The sequence below is a fragment of the Puma concolor genome, chromosome A3 (assembly GCF_028749965.1).
Source record: "Puma concolor isolate L17-30 chromosome A3, mPumCon1.1.hap2, whole genome shotgun sequence".
In the NCBI taxonomy this organism is placed as follows: domain Eukaryota; kingdom Metazoa; phylum Chordata; class Mammalia; order Carnivora; family Felidae; genus Puma; species Puma concolor.
This window is the reverse complement of record NC_141669.1, coordinates 53,050,255-53,074,821: the sequence shown is the minus strand read 5'-3', so window position 1 is coordinate 53,074,821 and position 24,567 is coordinate 53,050,255. Positions and strand designations below refer to the sequence as shown.

The 24,567-nt window shown below is 40.9% G+C and overlaps 1 protein-coding gene and 1 long non-coding RNA gene across 12 annotated transcripts in view; one reads left to right on the top strand and one right to left on the bottom strand.

Moving 5' to 3' along the window:
• Positions 1 to 9,516: 9,516 nt before the first annotated feature.
• LOC147582444 (uncharacterized) lies at positions 9,517 to 23,073 on the bottom strand. 2 transcript variants are annotated; one of them, XR_015249124.1, is made up of 7 exons: positions 22,833 to 23,073; positions 21,388 to 22,269; positions 21,165 to 21,279; positions 15,794 to 15,907; positions 15,518 to 15,586; positions 13,823 to 14,090; positions 9,517 to 12,427 (listed from the first exon to the last, which is right to left on the bottom strand). It is a non-coding gene; the product is annotated as an uncharacterized LOC147582444 (long non-coding RNA). The 2 variants fall into 2 exon arrangements; XR_015249125.1 differs by lacking the exon at positions 13,823 to 14,090.
• ZNF638 (zinc finger protein 638) overlaps positions 21,603 to 24,567 on the top strand; it is a 141,073-nt gene continuing 138,108 nt past the window's right edge. For 9 of the 10 annotated variants that reach the window (XM_086700893.1, XM_086700897.1, XM_086700896.1 and 6 more), the window contains exon 1: positions 21,604 to 21,758. In XM_086700893.1, coding sequence (XP_086557019.1) covers positions 21,643 to 21,758 — 116 coding nt within the window. In that variant the 5' untranslated portion in view covers positions 21,604 to 21,642. Of the gene's footprint in view, positions 21,759 to 24,567 lie in introns of all 10 variants that reach the window. The other variant, XR_015249120.1, reaches the window with a different exon arrangement.

The following is a 24,567-nucleotide window of genomic DNA, read 5'->3' as shown; positions in this document are numbered from 1 at the left end:
TGACTTTATGATTCTCAACAACGTTCAATTCTAGAAAAAGAGCCTTACTCTCCAACCATATTCTAGCATATCTCATGTAGTGACTCTGATTGTCTGTAACTGTGTCATATGCCCATTCATTTGACTACTGTGGACAGTAAGAGGAAGCATTACAACTATCTAGGCCTAGGGCACTTTTCCACCTCTACCCAACGATGTTGGTACGGCACTACTTGATAATACTACCGGAACTACTACAGACAGGGAAGGGATGTTCTCCAGTGGAAAAAGGGATATTGGGAAGAAAACACATATCCACAGCCTCCTTGATCATTCTTACTTAGTCCAGAAGCAGGGAGAATTCAAGTCCATGTATGGGCAGTGGAACCTACTGAGGGACCACTATTTATCCTTTGGTGGATGACTACATCTTGACTTCCCTTTCCAAGTGCTGGCAGCATCTAATTGGTAGAAAGTAAACTAACTGTTTTAATTTGTTCCTTACTAGTTCTCTCCTATTCATAGAGAGGAAAGTGGCCTCCAAGTAGGTTGTACTCCTTGTCACAACTTGTGGGAAGATGTGGCTTATTTTATAGGTAGGTCAAGGCATGATACATGGCCAGGTCACTTCAGAGTAAAGAACAAGGGGCCAAGTATGAAACAGATTACAGGCTCCACGTCTAGATAGGAGCCATAGTGCATAGTGACTGCCTTAAAGCCCAGTTATAGACTGGGCTCATCAGGGATGCAATTTTATGGGTGGGGCTTATCAGAGATGCACCATATGAGCAAAATAAATTCCCCACCCCAGCTATTGGTGCACTGGGAGTTACAAATATTTCCCCAGCCCTTCCAACTCCTCCATCCCTTCCCTAGCAAAGAGAAATCTCTGAACTGATTGATTAGATTAAAATGCTAATTAGGCCTTGTTCATTAGGTCTTGTTCAAAGATCAAAATCTTTTGGGGTTGGAAGATTCATTTACATCAATAGTAGTTGATGCAGACTCAGTTGCAGCTGTCAACTGGAGTGTCTTGGCTCTAATTCACATGATTTCTCCATGTGGCTTGGGCTTCTCCCACCATAGTAACTGGGTTCTAAGAAGCAGTATTCCAAGAAAAAGGGAGAGGAGGTAACCAGTTCTCTCAGGCCTGGATTCAGAAGTCCCAGAACAACATATCCACTTCCATCTATTGGTAAAAGCAGTCACAGGGGCAGCCTGTATTCAATAAGAGGGACAATAAACTTCACCTCTTGATGCGGAGAGCAGCATACACATAGAGGGAAGGGAAGAATTTTGCTGTTGTCGGAGGCCCTCTTTGGAGACTAGCTACCAGAGTTTGGGCCTTACTCTTATACGATAACATCACAATGTTTTTAAACTTTTAAAATATTTTAAAACATTATCTTATTTAACTTTGCATATCCTTAATTACTAGTGAGGTTATGAAAATACACACACACACACACACATATATACAGTTGACCCTTGAATAATGCTGGGGGTTAGGGGGATCCACCCCCCATGCAGTCAAAATCCTTATTTAACTTGTAACTCCCCCCAAAACTTAACTACTGATAGCCTATTGTTGACTGGAAACCTTACCAGTAATAGTTGTTTAACACATATTTTGTACATTATATGTATTATATACTGTATTCTTACAATAAGAATGTTATTAAAAAATCATAAGAGGGGCACTTGGATGGCTCAGTCGGTTGAGCATCTGACTTCGACTCGGGTCATGATCTCACAGTTGAGGTCAAGTCCCACATCAGGCTTGCTGCTGTCAGCCTGTCAGTGTGGAGCCTGCTTTGGATCCTCTGTCCCCCTCTTTCTGCCCCTCCCCCCTCAAAAAATAAATAAAACATTAAAAAAAGAAAACATAAGAGAAAATATATTTACAGTACTTTACTGTATTTATCAAAAAAATCCACATATAATCCACATATGTATATGTATATATAGCTATTTGAATTTTTTCTGAGAATTGTCTTCACATCTTTGTTCATTTTCTCCTTATGATAGCTTATTGATCTTTAGGAGCTGTTTATATCTCATGAATATTAATCCTTTGATGTTTGTTGCAAATACTTTCTTCACATTTTTCTTTTAACTTTATTCATTCTGCTATTTGAAATTTTAAAAAACTTTATGTTTTTTGAAACAATCTATCAGTGTTTCCCTTTAGGTATTCTGGGTTTCATGTACTCCTTGGGAAGGGCTTTCTTACCTTAACATCATAAAATACTGTCATCCATCTCTTTCACTGTGTATAGTTTTCAAATACGTATCTATAGAGGTATTAGGTTTTCATATCAATTATAGGAGTTGTGTATATATTAAGTCCTTATTAGTCATATTTGCTACATATGTATTTCAAGTGTAGCAAATTAGTGATATAATTTTGGATTGACTACAAAATTTTAATTTTCATAGGGTTGATTTGCTGACTAGATTCATCCAATGCATTCATGCTTAGAAGAATTTTCCTTCTGTGATCTGATACTAAATTCTGTTTTATCTCATTACTTTTAAATATATTTTACTACTTTTTAATATTTCCCTCTTTCATTCATCTGTAGGTTACTTTGGGCTATAAACCACTTATTACAGTAACATTTAATAAGTCATCCTCATTTGGGGCACCTGGGTGGCTCAGTCAGCTAAGCGTCTGACTTCAGCTCAGGTCATGATCAGGTCACCTTGTGAGTCTGAGCCCCACATCAGGCTCTCTGCTGTTAGCATGGATCTGCTTCTGTTCCTGTCTCCCTCTTGTTCTGCCTGCCCTTCCCTAGCTCGTGCTTTCTCTCTGTCTCAAAAATAAATAAAAACATTAAAAATTTTTTTTAAAAAGTCATCCTCATTCACTTATTTCAGTGGTGTCTCTTTTTGTCATATACTAAATCCTGACATACTTCTGTGCCATTCGTCATAGTCCAATTTATACAAGTATACAAGTATACCAATTTATACAAGTCATTTTGATTACAGTTGCTCTGTTGTACTTCTTAATATCGAAGAGGGTTAGACTCCCTTCTTTGCTATTCTTTATGTTTTAGAATAGTCTGTTTCTTTCACTTAATTATTCTTACTGATGTAAAAGTTGAGCAGTATGCCAAGAGTCCAGTCAACCAGGGTTTCTAGAACGGCTCTAGAAATGGGACAGGAGATTATGTACTTCTACCAAAAGGAATAAGATACAACTCAGGGGCCCAAACTTATGATAGGGGTGGGGGTCAACATGGGCTTGAGGTACAGAGGGAGAAAAGGGAAGGGAATGTCACAATTTTAGTGCTATATGAAAATCCGTCAACAGGGATGGGATATGTTTATTTTTAATTAATGAAAACACTGTTTTAATATTTTTTCACTTTTTAAAAACTAAAAACTATTTTATGGTCAAAATTATAGGTTGTATTAATAAACATCCAATGATTCATAAAAACATGAAGAGGAAGGCAGTGTGTCCACAAATAACATTATCCAGAGATAACCACTATTAATAGTTCCTTCCAGATATACCCCTCTCTTTATTTAGCCACACACACACATATGCACAGGCAGGACCTTGTACACATGATGTTCTCTAACCTCTTTTTTCATTTGAAAAAATATTGTGGGTATCTTTTCATGTTAATATATCTAGGCTAACATCATTTTTTTAAATGTTTACTTATTTTTGAGAGACAGAGAAACAGAGTTTGAGCAAGGAGGGGCAGAGAGAGAGAGACACAGAATCCGAAGCAGGCTGCAGGCTCTGAGCTATCAGCACAGAGGCCCACGTGGGGCTTGAACTCATGAACCATGAGATCATGACCTGAGCCGAAGTTAGATGCTTAACTGACTGAGCCACCTAGTTGCCCCATAGGCTAACATAATTTTCAATGTATGTGTAGAATTCCATTGTTTGTATGCATGTCATAATTTATTTACCAGATCCCTATTAATGAACTTCTGTTTTATTTACAATATACAAATACTGGTATTAACACTCCTACAAATGTATCTTTAGAAATTTGTATTATTCATTCCATAGGATAACTTATAGAAGTAAGGGGCACCTGGGTGGCTCAGTCAGTTGAGTGTCCAACTCTTGATTTTGGCTCAGGTTATGATCCCAGAGATGTGGGATTGAGCCCCATGCCAGTCTGCACTGAGCATGGAGCCTGCTTAAGATTCTTTTTCCTCTCCCTCTCTCTCTCAAGTTAAAAAAATTTTTTTTAATAAATGAATAATTTATAGAAGTAAAATCCTGGTTAATTTTCTCCCTAAAGGTTACCATTATATAGAATTTTGTGCTAATCACTTCTCATTTTTCTTTATAATTTACCCCACCTGTAGTTACTTCTAAATTTACCCCACCTGTAGTTAAATTCTTGTGTAGGTCAAACTTATCTATTCTCCTTTATGATTTATGACTTTTGTTTTATGTTTAGAAATGTCTCTCTCATTTATATATTCACTGTATTTTCTTTTAGTACCAGTTTCAGTTTTTTTACATTCAAGTGCAAAAACAATCTGGAATTTATCTATTTGATTTAGGAACTGAGATAGGAAATTCAACCAATTTTTTTTTCCCCCGGATGGTTAACTAGTTGCCCCGATAGCATGGGTTAGAATAATCTGTATCTTAAGAAGGATAATACAACTCCGTTTCTTGCTCCTTTGTAGAAACCAAGGAAGATGTGGTTCTGGGCTAAGAATGTAATCCAGTCACTAAGAGCATTATAGTAATCTTCAGAGCCTTGGCCAAGTCTTTGTGCAACTGAGGAAAGACCATAAAGAGCCACTGGGCTTCTTTTTCTCAGCAAGCCAAAATGAGCACAATCTGTGAGCCAAGAAAGGGCGGAGGAACTAACAGCGCTCTGCATAATAATGCGAGACTCTGACACCAGTGTGAGAGTGCTCCAGATGCATAAGTTAAGAAATGCTGTTCCTATTTAAGAATTTATACTGAATCAGGAGTCACGCGTGCCTCGTTTAAATGTTCCTTCTTTTGTCCATTCATTCATTTATCCACAAATAACTTATTGAGTGCATACCATGTGTCATGTACCGAGGCTGGATTTCAAAGAGCTATTTGTCCCTCGGGCCAGAGGCCCTGGGCAGGGAGGACATCCCTTGGAAGGTGACACTTGAGCAAATGTCTGAGGTGAAGGATAATATAGGAAGCATTCTAAGTAGAGAGAATAGCAAGTGCAAAGGTCCTGAAACGGAAATGTGCTTGGCATATTTAAGGAAAAGCAAGAAAGGCCCACATGGCTGGAATGAAGAAATCAAGAGGGAGAGAAGCACCAATGAGTTAAGTGGGAATGTACACCATGTAGCATCTTGAAGGCCATTGTAAGAACTTTGGCTTCTAGTCTGAGTGAAATAACCCAACTTCATTTTAAAAGGATTTCTTCCATTGCTGGGCAGAAATAAACTGTAGGGGAAGTGGGGGCATGAGAGGAAGACCAGTAAGATGGGGATGATGGGGGCCTGGACCCAGATGGCAGCACTGAAGGTGGTGAGAAGTAACTGGATTCTGGATATATTTTCACGGCAGAACTGACAGGATTTGCTGCTGGATTAGATGTGAGAGGTGATCAAGAGGAGTCAAAGGTGACCTCAATCTCGGTGTGGGAGATTGGAGGGATGAAGTTGCCCATTTACAGAGACGGGAGGAGAAAGTCTGGGGAGAAGACTAGGATTTTGGCTTTGCACATGTTAAGTTTGAGATGTCTGTTACTCATCCAAGTGGAGACAGGTAGATAGATTTATGAGTGTGGATTCCAGGAAAGAGGTCCAGCTAGAGATATTATTATGGGCGTTGAAAATATATAGATGATGTTCAAACTCACAAGACTGGATGTGGAGAAGTGAAGCAGAGAAGGCAGACAATAAAGGATGTATTATCGCCAAGTCATCACTGTGTGTAACTGGAGCTTAACCCTGCAGAGGAGCCCTGAATCTCGAATACACCCTGAGGGGTGTGGTTGCTGAGATATTAATATACCAACTCCTGTTAGTCACTAAATAAGGGCTGTTTGAAGGTATGTTAATTCATAGGTACTCCTGGCCTGATGGACCCACTCACCCATGGTCATACCATGTTCTGGCTTCTAAAGAAAGTCAATAGGCAAAAAGATGCAGGTCCTGACAATTAGAAGTAGGATGGTGTGCACTATAAGGCCCAAGGTATAAGGGTGGAGCCATAACACCATCTTCTACACCATTCTATCTTGAGAACTTAGAACTGTCACTGATACAGAGAGGATGCTCAATAAATACATTGTCAAATAGACATTGTTCACATGTGACATAAACATCATAGGGCTTTTCTGGGAAAAAAACGTATTTTGCATACAACTCTTAAGTTCCCCTTCCTACATCATGATTTCCTGTCATTTTCCCCAATCCTTCAGTAGAGTGAAATACACTTGGGCAGCCTTGTGCGATTGTGATGTGGACCCTGAAGGAGCAGAATCTGTGGGGGATATGTCCCCCCAGGCAGAGAAGGGAAGCGCTAGGAGGAGCATACACAGAGTAGATTAATTCAAGGGGAAATAAGAGGGATGTCTGACAAATGCCTACTTTTCCAATGCCTACTAGACAAAGCTGACTCCTAGATGAGTGTTTGGGCATCTCTCTTTTCCCTCCCACTCATATGTCAAATATTACATTCCATTGTATTCTTGTATCTATTCCTGGATTCTATTTTGTTTGAGGGATCCTTATCTCTATTCTTTTGCCATTTCCAAAATGGGATTTAACTCTTTAAAGCCACCTGTTTTGTTTTAGTTTGTTTTTTCTTGCTTGAAAGCTTATAGGACTATTCCTTTTTTATTTACGCCTCCCTAAGTCTGCCTTCAGTAACTGACCCTTGAGGTAACTCTTAAAGGAGGTATAGGAGTGTGCAGGTAGAGGAAGCAATAGGTGCAGAAGACAGCAGCCAGAAGTTTGTGTCACTGGAGCAAGGAGGTCAAGGAGAGATGACAGGTGGGGAGGGTGGGCTTGTGGGCAGGGTTTAGTATAGTTTGTGTGGCAGATTGTATTTTCCATAGATGTCCAAAGTATCTCCAAACTCATATACTCATCTACAGTGTGAACTGATACTCTTTCAATTGAGAGGTAAAGTCTATGTCCCCTCCCCTTGAATCTGGACAAATTTGCCTGTGACCAACAGAATGTAAAGTGACACTGTGTGAACCCAGAGGTTGACATAAATGGCCACGTAGCTTTCCAGTTTGTTTGCTGGAGCACTTGGACTTGGAACTCTGAAATGTCATGTAAGACATCAGGCCACCAAGCTATGAGGAAACCAAGCTGGAGGGAGAGGCCACACATACGTGCTCTAGTCAGCAATCTGAATCTTCTCCACACAGCCTGTGAGGCAAAGAGCCTTCAGATGGTCCCAGTCACCAGCTATGGAGACACCCCTAGGTAAGGCCCTGGACAAAGGAGAGAGACAAACCGTTCCTCCTACGCCCTATGCGAATCTCTGACCCACAGAATCCACAAGTCTAACAAAATGGTTAGTGTTTTACCCTGCTATATTTAGAGTAGTTTGTTACAAAACCATAATAACCAGAGCAGTGTGTTGGGGTTTGGGCTTTATCCTGAAGGCAACAGGGAATCAGGAAAGTGGTTTCAGGCTGTGAAGTAACCTAGTCACACATAGGATGTAGAAGGCATATTTCAATAGTAGTGTGTACAAAGCCTCAGTGCTGCACAAGTCCAGGCTGCACCAATAAATACAGGATATGATGTAATGACAGTGCCTACATCAGGCAGAGTAGCAGCTCCTGCTGCTGTGGAGGAACTGTCAGCAGCCAGAATGAGAAGAAAGTGAGCTACAAATGAGGCTTATGTAATAATCCAGGTAGGAGAAAAGGACGGTCTGAGTTAGGGTCAGGGACACTTCAGAAATGTTTCAGACGTAGATCCAGTAAACCTTGGGGCAGATCCTAGGCGTGAGGTAGCAGAAGTCTGGAATGATTCCCAAGCGTCTGGCTCACAGAGGATGGTGGTGGTAATTCCCTGGGTTGGAGACCACAGGAGATTTCATAATTAAAGCCATGGAGGTAAATGATGTGGCAGTTGGAGAAGTTATAGAATGAGAAGAAAGAAGGGCCTAGGACCAAACGCTAAGGAATGAAGATAGTTAAGGGACAGGCGAAGGAAGAGTAATGTCTGAAAAGCAATTACTGGAGAGGTGGTAAGAGAAATAGAAGTGCCTGGTGTCAGAAAAACCAATAGAGGAGAGAATTTTGATATGAAAAGAAAATGGCCAATAATATCCCATATCTGAAAGAGCAAGGAGGATGAGGACTGAAAAGCGGCCACTGAATCTGGTAATTATAATGTCGTTGGTGCCTTTAGAGAGAGTAGCTTCTGTGGAGTGGTGGGAATAATGGACAACGGGCAATGTACAAGGACTTACTGCAGAGTGAAAAGAAATATGAGTTCCCTAAACATGCAGGGAAAGAGAAAAGAGCATTGAAATCTAAAATGGCAGGGAGAGGAGGGAGAAGGGGTGGATGAGTGGGATGACTCAACCTTTTGTCATTTATACTGCAGGCCTTTGTCCCTCAGAGAGGCAGGACAGTACAGTGGTGAGTACAGGCTCTGGAGCCAGCGTGCCTGTCTTTGTAGCCCAGCCTCACCACCACTTACCACCATTTACCAAAGGAAATTTGGGCAAGTTAACTTAACTTCTTTGTCCTTAGTTTCCTCATCTGGAAGATATAATTATGACCGCTTCTTTGTTCTTGTGAGTGCTTAGAATAACGCATAGTAAATACCCCACAAATGTTAGCTATTAATATTATGAATACTATTCTCATCAACAATTACTACATTTGTAAATTCTGGCTTTCTCTCTCAGGAATATCCACTGCTCCTGCTGTAGGGCAGTGATTTTCAAACTGTGGCCCAGGGACTTCTGTGGGTCCCTGGAACCCTTTTTTTTTTTTTAATGTTTATTTTTGAAAGAGAGAGACAGAAAGAGAGAGAGAGAGAGACCATGAGCAGGGAAGGGGCAGAGAGAGGGAGACACAGAATCCAGAGCAGGCCCCTGGTTCCGAGCTGTCAGCACAGAGCCTGACACAGGGATTGAATTCATGAACTGCGAGATCATTATGTGAGGTGAAGTCTGATGCTTACCTGACTGAGCCACCCAGGTGCCCCTCCCTGGAATTCTTTCAGGGGGCTTGGGAGATCAAAACTATTTTCATGAATGAAAACCTGATTTGTCATCTTTGCTGTCATCCACTCACAAGCATAGAATGCTGTTTTATAGAGGTGACTTGATATGTGATATTGCAAGGGATTGATGCAGAAACGGATACAAAAATCCAGCTGCCTTCTATCAAACCAGACGTTAAAAAAGATTTTCAAAAATGTGAAAGAGTGCCATGCTTCTCCCTTATTTCCGTTGTGTTGTGAGAAATATAATTAATTTTCATAAAAATATGCTATTTTTGTTAATTTGTTTATTATTATTTTAGATGATTTCAGACTAAATCTTTTAAAAAGTTACCTGTTTGAATTTCTAAACCATAAACATTCAAATGATATTATCAACATAAACAAAAGCTCTTTCAGGTCACCACTAATTTTTAAGATGGTAAAGGGAAACTGATACCCAAAGTCTGAGAATTACTGGTGTAGAAACTAAATAAGAATCAGAATAGGAGAGCAATCCCTATCAAAATAACACCAGCATTCTTCATAGAGCTAGAACAAACAATTCTAAAATTTGTATGGAACCACAAAAGACCCTGAATAGCCAAAGCAATCTTGAAAAGGAAAACCGAAGCTGGAGGCATCACACTCCCGGACTTCAAGACGTATTACACAGCTGTAATCATCAAGACAGTATGGTACTGGCATAAAAACAGACACTCAGATCAAAGGAACAGAATAGAGAACCTAGAAATGGACCCACAAACGTATGGCCAACTAATCTTTGACAAAGCAGGAAAGAATATACACCATGGAATAAAGACAGTCTCTTCAACAAGTGGTGCTGGGAAAACTGGACAACAACATGCAGAAAAATGAATCTGGACCACTTTCTTACACCATACACAAAAATAAACTCAAAATGGATGAAAGACCTAAATGCAAGATAGGAAGCCTTCAAAATCCTCGAGGAGAAAGCAGGCAAAAACCTCTTTGGCCTCAGCTGCAGCAAGTTCTTACTCAACACATCTCTGGAGGCAAGGGAAACAAAAGCAAAAATGAACTATTGGGACCTCATCAAAATAAAAAGCTTCTGCACAGTGAAGGAAACAATCAGCAAAACTAAAAGGCAACCGACAGAATGGGCGAAGACATTTGCAAATGACATATCAGATAAAGGGTTAGTATCCAAAATCTACAAAGAACTTAGCAAACTCAACACCCAATAAACAAATAATCCAGTGAAAAAATGGGCAAAAGACATGAATACACACTTCTCCAAAGAAGACATCCAGATGGTGAACAGATATATGAAAAAATGCTCAACATCACTCATCATCAGGGAAATACAAATCCAAACCACAATGAGATACCACCTCACACCTGTCAGAATGGCTAACATTAACAACTCAAGCAACAACAGATGTTGGCGAGGATGCAGAGGAAGAGGATCTCTTTTGCACTGTTGGTGGGAATGCAAACTGGAGCAGCCACTCTGGAAAATAGTATGGAGGTTCCTCAAAAAATTAAAAATGCAACTACCCTACAACCCAGAAATTGCACCACTAGGTATTTATCAAAGGGGTACAGGTATGCTGTTTCGAAGGGGCACATGCACCCCAATGTTTATAGCAGTGCTATCAACAATAGCCAAAGTATGGAAAGAGCCCAAATATCCATCGATGGATGAATGGATAAAAAAGATGTGGTATATGCATACAATGGAGTATTACTCAGCAATCAAAAGGAATGAAATCTTGCCATTTGCAACTACGTTCATGGAACCGGAGGATATTATGCTAAGCAAAATTAGTCAGAGAAAGACAAATATCATATGACTTCACTCATATGAGGAACTTAAGACACTAAACATATTAACATAAGGGAAGGGAAGCAAAAATAATATAAGAACAGGGAGGGGGACAAAACATAAGAGACTCTTAAATATAGAGAACAAACAGAGGGTTACTGGAAGGGTTGTGGGAGGGGCGGTGGGCTAAATGGGTAAGGGGCATTAAGGAATCTACCCTTGAAATCATTGTCGCACTATATGCTAACTAACTTGGATGTAAATTAAACAATAAATAAATTTTTTAAAAAAGAATCAGAATAGGAGATGTTAACTGTTTTTACTCCTTTCTCTGATCACACAGGACAACTTACTATTCCCTAAGGAAATGATTTATGCTCACCGCTCTGAATCTTTACTTGTGCTGTTCCCTCAGTTCGGAATGTCTATTTTCCTTTCTTTGCCTGTCAGAACTCTGCATGTCCTTAAAGGCACCTATACCCCAACTGTACCGGCTTACAGAGACATAGGTACTCAACTTCCCTTCTCATAGTCTTTTTTACTGTTTATCAACCACAACCATAGAAATAGCTACGTGCCAATCTCAGGAGAAGCAGGAGGGCCTTGTCTCCTTCATGGTGGCCAATATCCCCCATGAGAACCCTTCCTCCCCATCGAGGGTCCTACGCTCCATACTCCCAAGGCAGGAACTCTTGAGTTGAACAACTGCACTATCTCTTGGCTTCACTTTATAGTTGTAGCCATGCTCCAATCTAAGCAGAAGTGGGAGAGTAACCCTCTTCCCAGTTCTTGGTGAAACTTTGTCACCTGGGCCCCCACACACCTTTTCTTGTTCACTAACTCTCACAAACCTGCTACTTTAGCTTTGCTCAACAAGTCCCCTTCTATCAGAGTCAGACATAGTCTGGGCCTGATTGAGAAATGTGATACCTTGTTTTTTGTACTTTCATCTTTCTTGTACTCCTCAGGGGGTTCAAGCACTAAATATAACTTCTTCACAATAGTAGCATTTCTGCCAGGTTCTGAACCTTAATTTAAGCTTAGCTGGGATCCCCTGTTGTCGTTGTCATTACCATTACTGTCATTATTCTAATCCTCACATATGTTCTGATTCTCACTGTAATTCTGGAAGGAATTGTTATCCCATTGTACTAGTTATTGGTTGCTATGTGACAAATTAGCCCCCAAATTTAGTGTTTTTCAACAATACTTATTATCTCTTAGTTTCTGTAAGGTCAGGAGTCCAGGCTGGCTTAGCCGGCTCCGCTGCTACACAGGCTGCAGTCAAGGATCAGATAGGGCTGTGGTCATCGCCAGTCTCTACTGGGAAAGGATTTGATTCCAGGCTGACTTACATGCTTGCTGGCAGGATTCAGTTCCTCTCTGGCTGTTGGCTGGAGGCCTCTCTCAGTTCTTTGCCACGTGGGACTCTCTAACATGGCAGCTTGCTCCATTTAAGCACATAAACTAAGACGGTCATAGAGAAAATTCAGGAGAGAGGTCAGTCTTTTGAATCCTCATCATGGAAGTGACATCCCATTACTTTTACAGTGTTCTCTTTGTTAGAAGTAAGTCACTAGGTCCAGCCCACATTCAAGGCAGGGGAATTATACAAGCGCATGAATACAGGGTCCTTGAGGGTCGTCTAGAAAGAGAACTGTCACATTCATTCTCCTGGAGGGTGATACTGAAACTCAATGAGGTTCAATAACTCAACCAAGGTCACTTGGTTCATAAATAGCAGAGCTGAAAGCCTTGAACTTAAGCCTTTCTGACCCCAAAGCTTACCTCTAGTACTTATTTCATATATTCTTACATTGCGTTTGTCATGGTAGTTATCTCCTTCATTCAACTACAGCCTTATTAAAGGTAGGGGATGCTTATGTCCCCTGGAGTGACAAAAATCTTGGTGAATAAATGGATGAATACATGAATCAATGAAAATAGTCCAAATGTTGGAACCGTGCATACAGAAATTGCTAAATGAAGGTTTATAATAAACAGAACTGTACCATAGAACTTGGGTCAAACTGAGAAGGGAGGAGTAGAAGTGAGCAAAGGGGCAACCCAGATGCACTGTTGACTCCATGAAGCTTTTCAGATTTCTCTTCCTTCTGTGTGAAACACAGACTATCCCTTCAGTGAGCAGAGACATATCCTGTGGGTAGCCAGACTTTAGACAGAATGGCCAAAAATGCTCAAAAGGTATTCTGGATAATGCTAGATCCACTTCCCACACCAAATGTATTTAAACTTTGTGTTTATGTGTATTTAACCCAGAAAATCCTAACCTATGTCACTGAGCTGCTTTAAAGGGAAAAAACGAAACAAAACAAAACTGGTAGCAGCCAAAATACTTATGCTAAAAGAGATGGAGAGAGCAAAAAAATTTCATGTAAATTTGGATGTTGGATTATTCCTTCACTTCAAATAATTGGCTTATTAGTATATTAATAAAATACTGGGGAGCCTGGGTAACTCAGTCAGTTAAGTATCCAACTTTGGCTCAGGTCAGGATCTCATGGTTCATGGGTTCGAGCCCCACATCAGGCTCTGTGCTGTTAGCATGGAGCCTGCTTTGGATTCTGTCTCCCTCTCTTTCTGCTCCTCTCCCACTTGTGCACTTGCTTGCTCTCTCTTTCTCTCTAAAATAAATAAACATTAAAAATATATATATACATATTAATAAAATATTGCCTGCAAAAGGTAACATTTCTAATTACCCTGATTTTATCAGTGGATACTTTGATGTACGTTTTGTCCAGGCAGCTCTATCATTCCTGCCTTTTATGGGGCTTCTGTAAGATGGTTTCAGATATGATGTTACGCTATGGAAAGGGGCTTGCCTTCCACCACTCTTACCAGTTAAGTGACAGCTCTCTGAGAAATAGTTGCTGGACGTATCACTTTCTTTCTTCCACTGTACATTTAGATTTTATCTTTTTTTGGTCAGGGTCTCATGGAAGGCATGACTGAAGCACTGAGCTAAAGCAGTAACAGTGCAGCCTCCTTTATGCAGGGAAGAGAATCTGGAGTCTAGAAGTCCAGACTCTGTGATTGTGTGTGATATTCTTAGAGCTGGCCCGACAGTATTAACCCACTTCACACAGCAAATCATCAAGAGCCCTTTCTGGAAAATGGGAATGGGATTAACAACACTCCTGAAAACATAAATCTTTAAAGCTTTTTGTTGACTAGATCAGTGAAATATAAAAATCTACTCTGAAGAACAGTTACCTAATAGTGGTACTCGCTTTTTTGGTTTTCCTAAAAATATGAGCATAGAGGCTCAGGCACAGAATAGTACCTAGCTGAGCAATCCCTCCAGAGCCCGGGCACCCAAGGGACATAAATTTAGTGGCTAAGCCCTGGGGCTCTAACTATCTGACTATCCCATTGTACTTTCTAGTTCTGTTAATTCAGTAAGGCAACTTACAGAACATTATCACTGAGGCCAAAAATCCTACACTTCTAGAAATCCAGAAAATCCTACACTTCTGAAAATGTTTAGATAGTTCTGCTAGGTCCTGTACAAGCTTGCTGATATTACACTGCTGAGAGTTGTCAGCTGGAATTTAAGTCTTAGAGGAAGACAGTGAGGATCTCTAGAGCATATGCATTACACAAGTAGTGGCTTCATGATTGTGGAGCTGTGTATTTTTTAAATTTCTCAATTGTCAAACAGTAATTTTTTTCCTGAAACTTTTGCTTAAGTGTCTAGGTTGTTGCTGTTTATAGGATTATGTGGGTCATTTGCTGTTGTCAAGTAGCATTTGCAATTGTTGAACAAGGCTCCCTTAGCCATAAAACTATGCTAACCTCTCCAGGACATTCATTCCTCAACTCTGCTGACAGTACACAAGTTATCATATAGCCTGCATGGGAGTATGAGGTACAGTTCTATTTTCGGCTCACCCTCTGGCTTGCTCTATAACCTTGGGAAAATCACTTCTAGGCCTTGTGCCACAGACCTGCTATCTGTAAATTAGGGCTGGTTAGTAACCCTCCTCTGGCAAAGTCAGTGGAAGTCATGAATTCTGGAGTTGGGCAATGAAGAACTTCAACATGCTCACTGACAGTCACTTATGCGTTAGTTCTTTTGAACTTTTCGCACAGCCCAGCCATCTTGTCCATGTGATCATATTTTTTGCTCCAGTAACACTTTTTTTTATTTATTTATTTTTTAAAAATTTTTTTTCAACGTTTTTTATTTATTTTTGGGACAGAGAGAGACAGAGCATGAACGGGGGAGGGGCAGAGAGAGAGGGAGACACAGAATCCGAAACAGGCTGCAGGCTCCGAGCCATCAGCCCAGAGCCTGACGCGGGGCTTGAACTCACGGACCGCGAGATCGTGACCTGGCTGAAGTCGGACGCTTAACCGACTGCGCCACCCAGGCGCCCCACTCCAGTAACACTTTAATGTAGAACACATAGAACAATTTTTCTATAACTGGACAGCCTAACTACCTCAGGCCCTGCTGCTAAGAGAATAGGTGTAAAATTTTCCATCTTATACATTAATTTCCATTCCCCCCAGCCATTATTCAGGGTGTACCTGAACATCAATTCCACTGGATTTTGCCATGGCAGGGGCTTAGCCAGGATCCATTCATTCTGTTTTAGTCTGTGGATGGGAATCAATATTTTTAGAACAAATAAGAAGCAAAAAAAAAAAAAAATCATACATTTAAGCCTGTCACAAACTTAAAACACCTACATTTACTTCGTGTTACTTTCCCATCCTTTATGTAAGGCAACTGTCAGCCAGAGCTTCCCTTCCCTTTGTAATCTCAAGGAGATTAGCCTAAACATCCATCCTTCCCAAAATTACCGATAATTTCTGAGGGGCTCATTTTCTTGTCTTCTCTGGCCGTGAGTCCATGTATCAATGGCTGCTGTCTTTTCACTATTCCAACTGCTTCATATTCAGCCTCTTCTTCAGTTTCTACAAAATCACAGACAACTTAAGTGAGATTTTAAGATTTGAGAAAACAAGTTAAAACTTACATATTAGACATGCCTGTTCTTTACATGTTTGTTTGTTTATTTTTGAGAAAAAGAGAGTGCATGCCCAAGTGGGGGAAGGGCAGAGAGAGACACACACACACAGAATCTAAAGCAAGCTCCAGACTGTCAGCACCGAGCCCCACGCAGGGCTCGAACTCACAAACTGTGAGATCGTGACATGAGCTGAAGCCGGATGCTTAACTGACTGAGCCACCCAGGTGCCCCTGGTACTCCTGCTCTTTAAAGTCCATTTTCCCACCCTATCACCAGAGATTTCCCACTAGCCCTTCACTCTGTGCAGCGACCAGACTTGTCCTCCTAACTCCTCTCTCCCACTCACCTTTCCTTGCATGGTCCATCTCCTGTCACCACTCTCTTCCTCTCTCCCAAGAGCAAATATAAATTCCTCCAGTGTTTACATGCAGAGCAACTTTCTTGTGTTGCTAAGGCTTTTAATTACATCCGTGCCTTTTTTTTTTTTTGAGTCTCACTTTATACCCGAAACAGCTTATCAAGTTATTTTTCCAAATGAAATTTCTTTCTAAAAGGAATCCTGGTGCCATTTAATACATTTCCTCCTCATCATACTCAACAACGTACATTTATTTATGTACACTCATCAGCGTTTAAAAACTCATTTGAATTCTCCTTTTCTCATTTTGTTTGTACTTTCCCACTTACTAATGCAGCCCATGTTTCCTACTTTAATAAACACCCTTCAAATTATCAGGCATTTGAGGTATTTCCAGTTTAGTTTTGCCTTATAAATAGTGGTGCCATAAATATTTCATTTTTGTCACTTGGATTGTTCTGAGGGAATATTCTCCCAAATAAATAGATTATGGGGCAAACATGAATAATCTCATAGATTCTGTGCTTGCCTCAGTATGTTCATTAATAGTTGTCCTAATAAATAATTTTATCAACTTATGAGTTTGGCCATTTTGCTTAGCTCTACCAACATTCTCCTTGTTTACTTTTCAATTAATCTCACAGCAAGGCTAATAAATTCCCCAAAATATACTTTTTTGAGGTTTTTCATGTATGAAATAGTTGGTCATATAACTTTGACATCTTGTCCAGTGAAGTTTGCATACTGATTTTGTTTTAACACGCTTATTGTGATACAATTCACATACTATACATCCATTCACATACCATCCATTGAACATGTAGAATTCAGTGAATTTCAGTATATTCACAGGGCTATGCAATCATCTCCAGAATAAATTTTAGAACATTTCATTACCCCCCAAAGAAACCCTGTATCCCCAGCCTTCACCCTATAATCCCTCTATCCCACCCCAGACCTAGGCAGCCAGTAATCTGTGTTTTTTTTCTTAAGATTTTATTTTTGTTAAGTAGTCTGTACACCCAACACAGAGCTTGAACTCACAACCCCGAGACCAAGAGTCACATGCTCTACTGACTGAGCCAGCCAGGCACCGCTAATTTTTCTTTCCATTCCTCCCAGCCATTATGTAGGATGTACCTGAACATCACTTCCACGGGATTTTGCCATGTCAGAGGCTTAGCCAGGATCCATTCATTCTGTCTTAGTCCGTGGATGGGGATCAATATTTTTAGACCAAATGAGGGAAAAATAAAAGCATACATTTAAGCCTGTCACAAACTTAAAACACTTACATTTGCTACATAGATTTGCCTATTCTGGACATTTCACATAAATGGAATCGTATAGGGGTGCCTGGGTGGCTCAGTCGGTTAAGCATCCAACTTCAGCTCAGGAAATGATCTCATGGTCCATGAGTTCAAGCCCCATGTAGGGCTCTGTGCTGACAGCTCAGAGCCTGGAGCTTGCTTCAGATTCTGTGGCTCCTTCTCTCTCTGGCCCTCTCCACTCGCACTCTCTCTCTCTCAAAAATAAACAAACATTAAAAAAAAAACTTATAGGGGCGCCTGGGTGGCTCAGTCGGTTAAGCGGCTGACCGGCTCAGGTCATGATCTCGCGGTCTGTGAGTTCGAGCCCTGCGTCGGGCTCTGTGCTGACAGCTCAGAGCCTGGAAGCCTGTTTCGGATTCTGTGTCTCCCTCTCTCTGACCCTCCCCTGTTCATGCTCTGTCTCTCTCTGTCTCAAAAATAAATAAACGTTAAAAAAAACCCTATAAATGGAATCATATAATATATAATCCTTAGTGACTGGCTTTTTTTACTTAGCATAATGTTTCAAGGTTCATCTATCTTGTACATGTATCAGTCCTTTATTCCTTTGTATTGCCAAATAAAGTTCCATTATATAGGTATATCACAATTCTTTATCCATTCACCAGTAGATGGGCATGTGGGTTGTCTCCACTTTTTGTCTATTACGAATAATTTTGCTAAAAACATTCATATACAAGTTTTTATGTGGACATATGTTTTGAACATACATGTATATGTAGGAGTGCAATTGCTGGGTCATATGGTAATTCCACGTTTAACTGAGGAACTACCAGACTGTTTTCCAAAGTGGCTGCATCATTTTACATTTTACTGGTCCCACCAGTATTGCATGAGGGTTCCAATTTCTTCACATTCTTGCTGCATTAGTTTTCAAGGGCTGCCAAAACAAAATACCACAGACTGGGCGGTTTAAACAACAGAAATGTATTTTCTCATAGTTCTGGAGGCTGGAAGTTCCAGATCAAGATGTCAACAGGTTTGGTTTCTCCTGACATTTCTCTTCTTGGCTTACAGATAGTCACATTATTGTTATGTGCTCATATGGTCTTTTCTATGTGTATCTATATATATATATGTCTCTGATGTCTCTTCTTTTTTTTTTAAGGATACTAGTCATATTAGATTAGGGCCCCAACCTTATGACCTCATTTCACATTAATTACCTCTCTAAAGACCTTACCACCAAATACAGTCACAGTGGGGTAGGTTAGGGGCTTCCACATATGAATTTGGGGGGGCACAATTCAGTTCATAACACTTGCCAACTGCTGCAGAGTAAAATGTTTACATCTCCCCAAAATTCATATGTTGAAACCTAATCCCCAAAGTGATGCTATTTAGAGATGGGACCTTTGGGAGATGATTAGGTCACACAGGTGGAGCCTTCACACATGGTATTAATGCCTTTTAAAAGAGACCCCAGAGAGTTACCTCACCCTTTCTGCCATGTGGTGAAAAGACAGACATTTTTGAACCAGGAAACTGGTCTTCATCAGACATAAAATCTGCACAGTGCCTGGAGTCTGGACTTTCCAGCCTTAAGAACTGTGAGAAATAAATGTTGTTTAAGCCATCCAGGCTAAGATATTTTTGTTATAGCAACTCAAATGGACTAAGATACCAACATTTGTTATTATCTGTCTTTTTGATTACAGCCATTCTGGTGGGTGTGAAGTTGTACCTCATCGCAGTGTTGATTTTCATTTTGTTGATGGCTACTGACACTAGAAACATCTTTTCATGTGCTTATTCGCCTTTTGGTTATCTTCTTTGGACAATTATCTGATAATATCTTTTGTTCTGAATTATTTCTTTGTTGTAACATATTATTTTTATTGTAGCTTATCTGCATTATGGATTAATCATATAGATATCAAACATACTAGAAGGAAACATGGGAGAATTTTTCTTAATTTGGGGGGTAGTGACAGCCTTTCTAAGATTAAAAAGAACTAGAAACATAAATAAAAATCAATTAATGTGACTACATGAAAATAAAAAAATAATTCATTGCAAAAAACAAAGCCAAAAGACAAGATGAGGGAAAGATAAACAATTTATTCACAATGGACTAATTTTATTTATATAGAGAAAGGGATAGATAAATATCTCTTTTTCTATCTATCTGCCTATCTATCTATCTATCTATCTATCTATCTATCATCTCCAACAATAAAGAAAAAAAAAGACCAACAATTGAATAGGAAATGGGCAAAGGGGTGCCTGGCTGGCTCAGCTGGTAGAGCATGAGACTCTTGATCTCAGGGTTGTGAGTTCAAGCCCCACAATGGGGAATAGAGCCTACTTAAAAAAAAAAAAAAAAAAAAAACAATAAAGAAAAAAAAAGAAAAATGGGCAAAGGATACGAACAGACAGTTCACAGAATGGCAATTTTAAAAACTTATGTTTGATAACATAATGTATAGAGATATGTGATGAAATGGGCACCCTGATAAATTGCTGTGGGAGCATAAACTGACACAAACTACATGGAGAGCAATTTGGCAACATTTATCAGAATTTTTAAAGTCCCTACCTCGGGATTCAGCATTCAACACCTACGTATTTAGTCTAGACAGACATTTATTTGTTCACATGCCAAGTGGCTACAAATAAGAATATAACTACTGACTGCAGCATTCAATCATTTGATGAAATACTATGCAATCATCAAAAATAATGTCCAAAGTATAGTGTTACATGAAGAAAAGCAAGGTGGCAAAACTGTGTAGAGTACTGTGTGTGTGTATGTGTGTTTATGTGTGTGTGTGTGTGTGAGAGAGAGAGAGAGAGACAGACAGACAGACAGAGGGAGAGAGAGAAGAGAGGGAAAAGACTGGGGGAAGAGGAGCACCTGGGTGGCTCATTCAGTTGAGCATCCGACTTCAGCTCAGGTCATGATTTCATGGTTCGTGGGTTTGAGCCTAGTGTTAGTCTCTGTGCTGACAGCTCAAAGCCTGGAGCCTACTTCAGATTCTGTGGCTCCTCCTCCCTCTGCCCCTCCCCCACTCACACTCTGTCTCTGTGTCTCAAAAATGAATAAACATTAAAAAATTTTTTAAATAAAAAAATACTTGGAGAAGAGTTTTTATACATATATGTAATATTGTAATAGGTAATATTACATATATGTTATATATATGTATATATATATATATTTATTGCACTGAGTGTCTCTGAAAGGACATACGACAAATCCGTTAACTGTGATACTCTAAAAGGAGAGAAAATTGGGGGAAGGAGGAGGGAGCAGTGGATAATGGAAACTTTCTTTTCAATGCATATCATGTATTTTTGGTGTAATTGAAACGTTTAGCTGTTGTGCGTATTACATGGCTGTCATTAAGAAAACAAGAAGACGAAAAAGATGTATATGACCACAAGTATTATAGCGTAACAAGCCTTTTGGTTCTCTCCTGGCAGAAATCCCCACCACCACCCTACATCCCCCCGCTGCAAAACATGACTTTTGATTTTGGAACGCGTCTCGTGAGGACTCCCCTAGTCACCTGTTTACCCATCTGCTCCTCCGCCTGACTGATTGGGATATCCTTGAAAGCAGAGGCTGTTACTCATTCCGCGCTTCCCCAGTGTGGCTAGTGTTCTGCAAACAGCAGACGAAGTCTAAAACGGGAAGAGACCCCGCAAAATCACAAGCGTGTCCTCAACATCTCAGACTCTCACAGATCTTTTATTTGGGGAATGTGCGTCCCCTGGTCCCTCCACACTCACCTGACACACACGTTTCCAAGGCAGGTGACTCTTAAGCCCGTACAGCTCTCCACGGTGGGCGAGGACCTCTGAGCCCGCTGCGTCGCGGGGCCGCCTGGCCGCTCAGGCTCCGCCCCCAGCTTCCCGCGCTCCGCGCCCATTGGCCGTCCTCCGGAGCGGGTGGGGCTTTCCGCGTGGTGCCCCGTGCCCTGGGGCCAAAGGGGAGGCGTGCGCCCAGCGCCGGGAGCCGCGCGGGTGCTGTGGGAGCAACTGGCGATGCCCCGGGACCCGGTTCCCGCCGGGGCCGCAACCCGAGCTGCAGCCGGGGCCGTGGCGCCGAGTTTAGTCTCCGCGACTCCCGCAGCTCGGCGGGCTTCGGACCATCTGAAGCGGTGAGCGCTTCCTTTGCCCCCTGGGCTCCCTGCCCTAATCCGTCCTCCGGGGCTACAGGCACTGGGTGGGCTGGCAAGGGCGGGCAGGCCAGCGGGGTCTTCGCCGAGGCATCCTCGTGTCGCGGGGGTGCGGGTCCAGATTCCGCTTCCCTTCCTATCCCCCCGCCCCGGGCCTCCCGCTCCCCCGTAACTGTCACTCCTCAGTAGGCCGGTCTTCAGCACTGTTCAAGTTGTGTGTGCGGAGGCGCCAGCGGGTCTGCGAATAGCCGTGGGACGCCTCACCGGCACTTGTCGCTCGGCTTCGCGGTCCCAGCAGCAATCCCCCCGTGTCTGGACAGGCTCTGTGGACGCGGCGCTGTGCGGGCGAGGCTTGGGAGACCACTCTTTAGTAAATGGTCCTTTACGCTGCAGGGCACCGGGCGGTGGTGAGGAGTCTTCCAATAGCATGTGGTGTTCGCTTCTCAATCAGAGAAACCGCGCGGACGAGCTCCGGCTCTTTTAAAAGGTTGCTCTTAAAAAAAAAAAAAAAAAAAAATTACGTTGTAGAATTGCATAATATTCTGTATCTCCGTCCAAAAATAGTTTTTGATATCAGGGTAGTAGTCATTTGAATATAACACTGACACTTTTGTTTCCTAAATAGTAAGTTTGAGCTTTTTTATTTTAGAGTAATAGATTACTTAATGAAAGGAATTTCTCAAAGTACAGAAAAATAAAAGAAACCATACATAGTGTTTTGAGTCATCAATTTTTTTTTTTTTTTTGAGTCATCTGTTTTGAGGGATTTTGGTTTTTTTCAGTTTGCTTAGGTTTGCTTTCACCCACAACTGCATACCCAGGTTCCAGACTTTGGAATGGTGTAAATAGCGAGTGCGGTCCCGCCCCCAGCCCACTTTGATAGCAGAGGGGAATCGGCCACGCCCCGGAGCCTCGCTTGGCATGCGGACTCCGGGCTGTCCCCGAGCCGAGAGGCTGTCGCGCCGCCCCAGGAGGGCGAGAGGACGCCCGCCCCGCCGGCTGTTTATTGCAGCGATTTGTACGTTCCAAGAGTCTCCAGAGAGGCGCGCTGCATACCTGTTAGGACACTGTTCACGTTCCAGCCTTGGTGGGGGGTGCGGGTGGGGCTGCTCTTCGTACCAGTATCAGCTCTTTTCTCCCTGTGGCCTGGGTCGGCCTCCGGTCCTCTCGCTGGAGCAGGTTGAACGGACGCTTAGTTTTTAGGTGAATTGTTCTGACAACCCAGTACCAGTACTATACTGCCCTCTCCCAATCTTTGCGGCGTTTGTGCGAGTTGATGGGAGTCGGGAGTGGAAAATGATTGACATTTTGCAGAACGGAACGTCCAGTGTTGTCATGCTTCTTGGCACTTTTTTCTAAGTCCAAGTTCTGGTGACATTGTTTCAGTTTGCTTTGCTCTTTCCCAAGACCCGGTTGGTTAGTTTGAGTTGAAAAGGCGTGTCTATTTCTTATTCCGTAAGGATTAGGAAAAAGGAATTCCTGGCTTGATAAAAAAGTGCTGGAATTTATTCTGCTGTCTTCCAAGGATTATGGGGTTTTTTAAAATGAGGGCATATTGGAGATTGGAGAATACTGTAATTATTGTTCTTTTTAGGGGGTTGGAAAATAAAAATACCTCTATTTTATTTAGTAATTAGGAAAAGTGTAAGTACTTTAAAGAATCCTTTAAAATTGTGAATGATACTGTGAATTGTCTTGTAAGATCAAAAGGCATCCTTAATTCATCTTTTCTGTATATCTGTTTTTGCATATGCTTTAAAGACTTGGGTAGTGTTTTGCTGTCCCTAGTCATCAGGATTCTTCGGGACTTCTTATTTTAACTTTAAGTGTATTTTATTTTATTTTATTTTATTTTATTTTATTTTATTTTATTTTATTTTATTTTATTTTATTTTATTTTATTTTAGAGAGGGGAAGTGAGCGAGCTATCACATGCAGTAATTCTTTACCTTTTGCATCTGGGGATGTTTTGTTGTGGTGAACAAAACTTATTCAGTTCTGATCTATGAGAATAGTATGGTTTATAGAATTTGTTGGGGTTGCTCTTTTTTAAGAAAGTTACATTTTGTTCTTATGATTTCTAGAATTGTATAATATGATCTATCTCATCCAAAAATACTTCTTGATGTCAGGGTGATAGTTTGAATGCAACACTGACACTTTTGTTTCCTAAATAATAAGTTTGGGCTTCCTTAATTTATGTTTATATACTTTCTTTTATTAAGGAAATTTTGCAAAATATAGAAAAGTGAAAGGAAAACCCACATATAGTGTTTTGAGTCATCGATTTGGAAAGATTACTTTTTCTCAATTTACTTAGACCTACTTTGACCCACAACTACATATTCAGGTTCCAAATTTTGAATGGTGTTAAATTATGGTGTTGAATATACAACTTCAGGGAGTGGGGGCTTATAGGTTGTATTAAAATGTTAACTTTTCTCCATTGAAATGTCAACACCAACAAACTATTATGGCATTTTCTCCTTCAAGATATGGATGTACTGATAAAGTGCTTTAATAATTTTGACTATTATAACTACTAACAGTTAATATGATGGCCTTTTAAAATGACATTAAATTGGAAAGCTTTGAGAACTTGCGTCTGCCATTTTTCAGTGATGTGTCATTGCTAAGAGTTCTTTTTCCTCTTTCTCTGAAGCCTTTACATTTCTTGCAGCATACATGTGAAAGCTGTGGTTTTAATATCAAGGTTCATCACCCTCTTTTTTTGTTTTACTTTTTCACATGTTACCTGTGCAACATTTTACAGTTTGAGATTTGGGGCTTC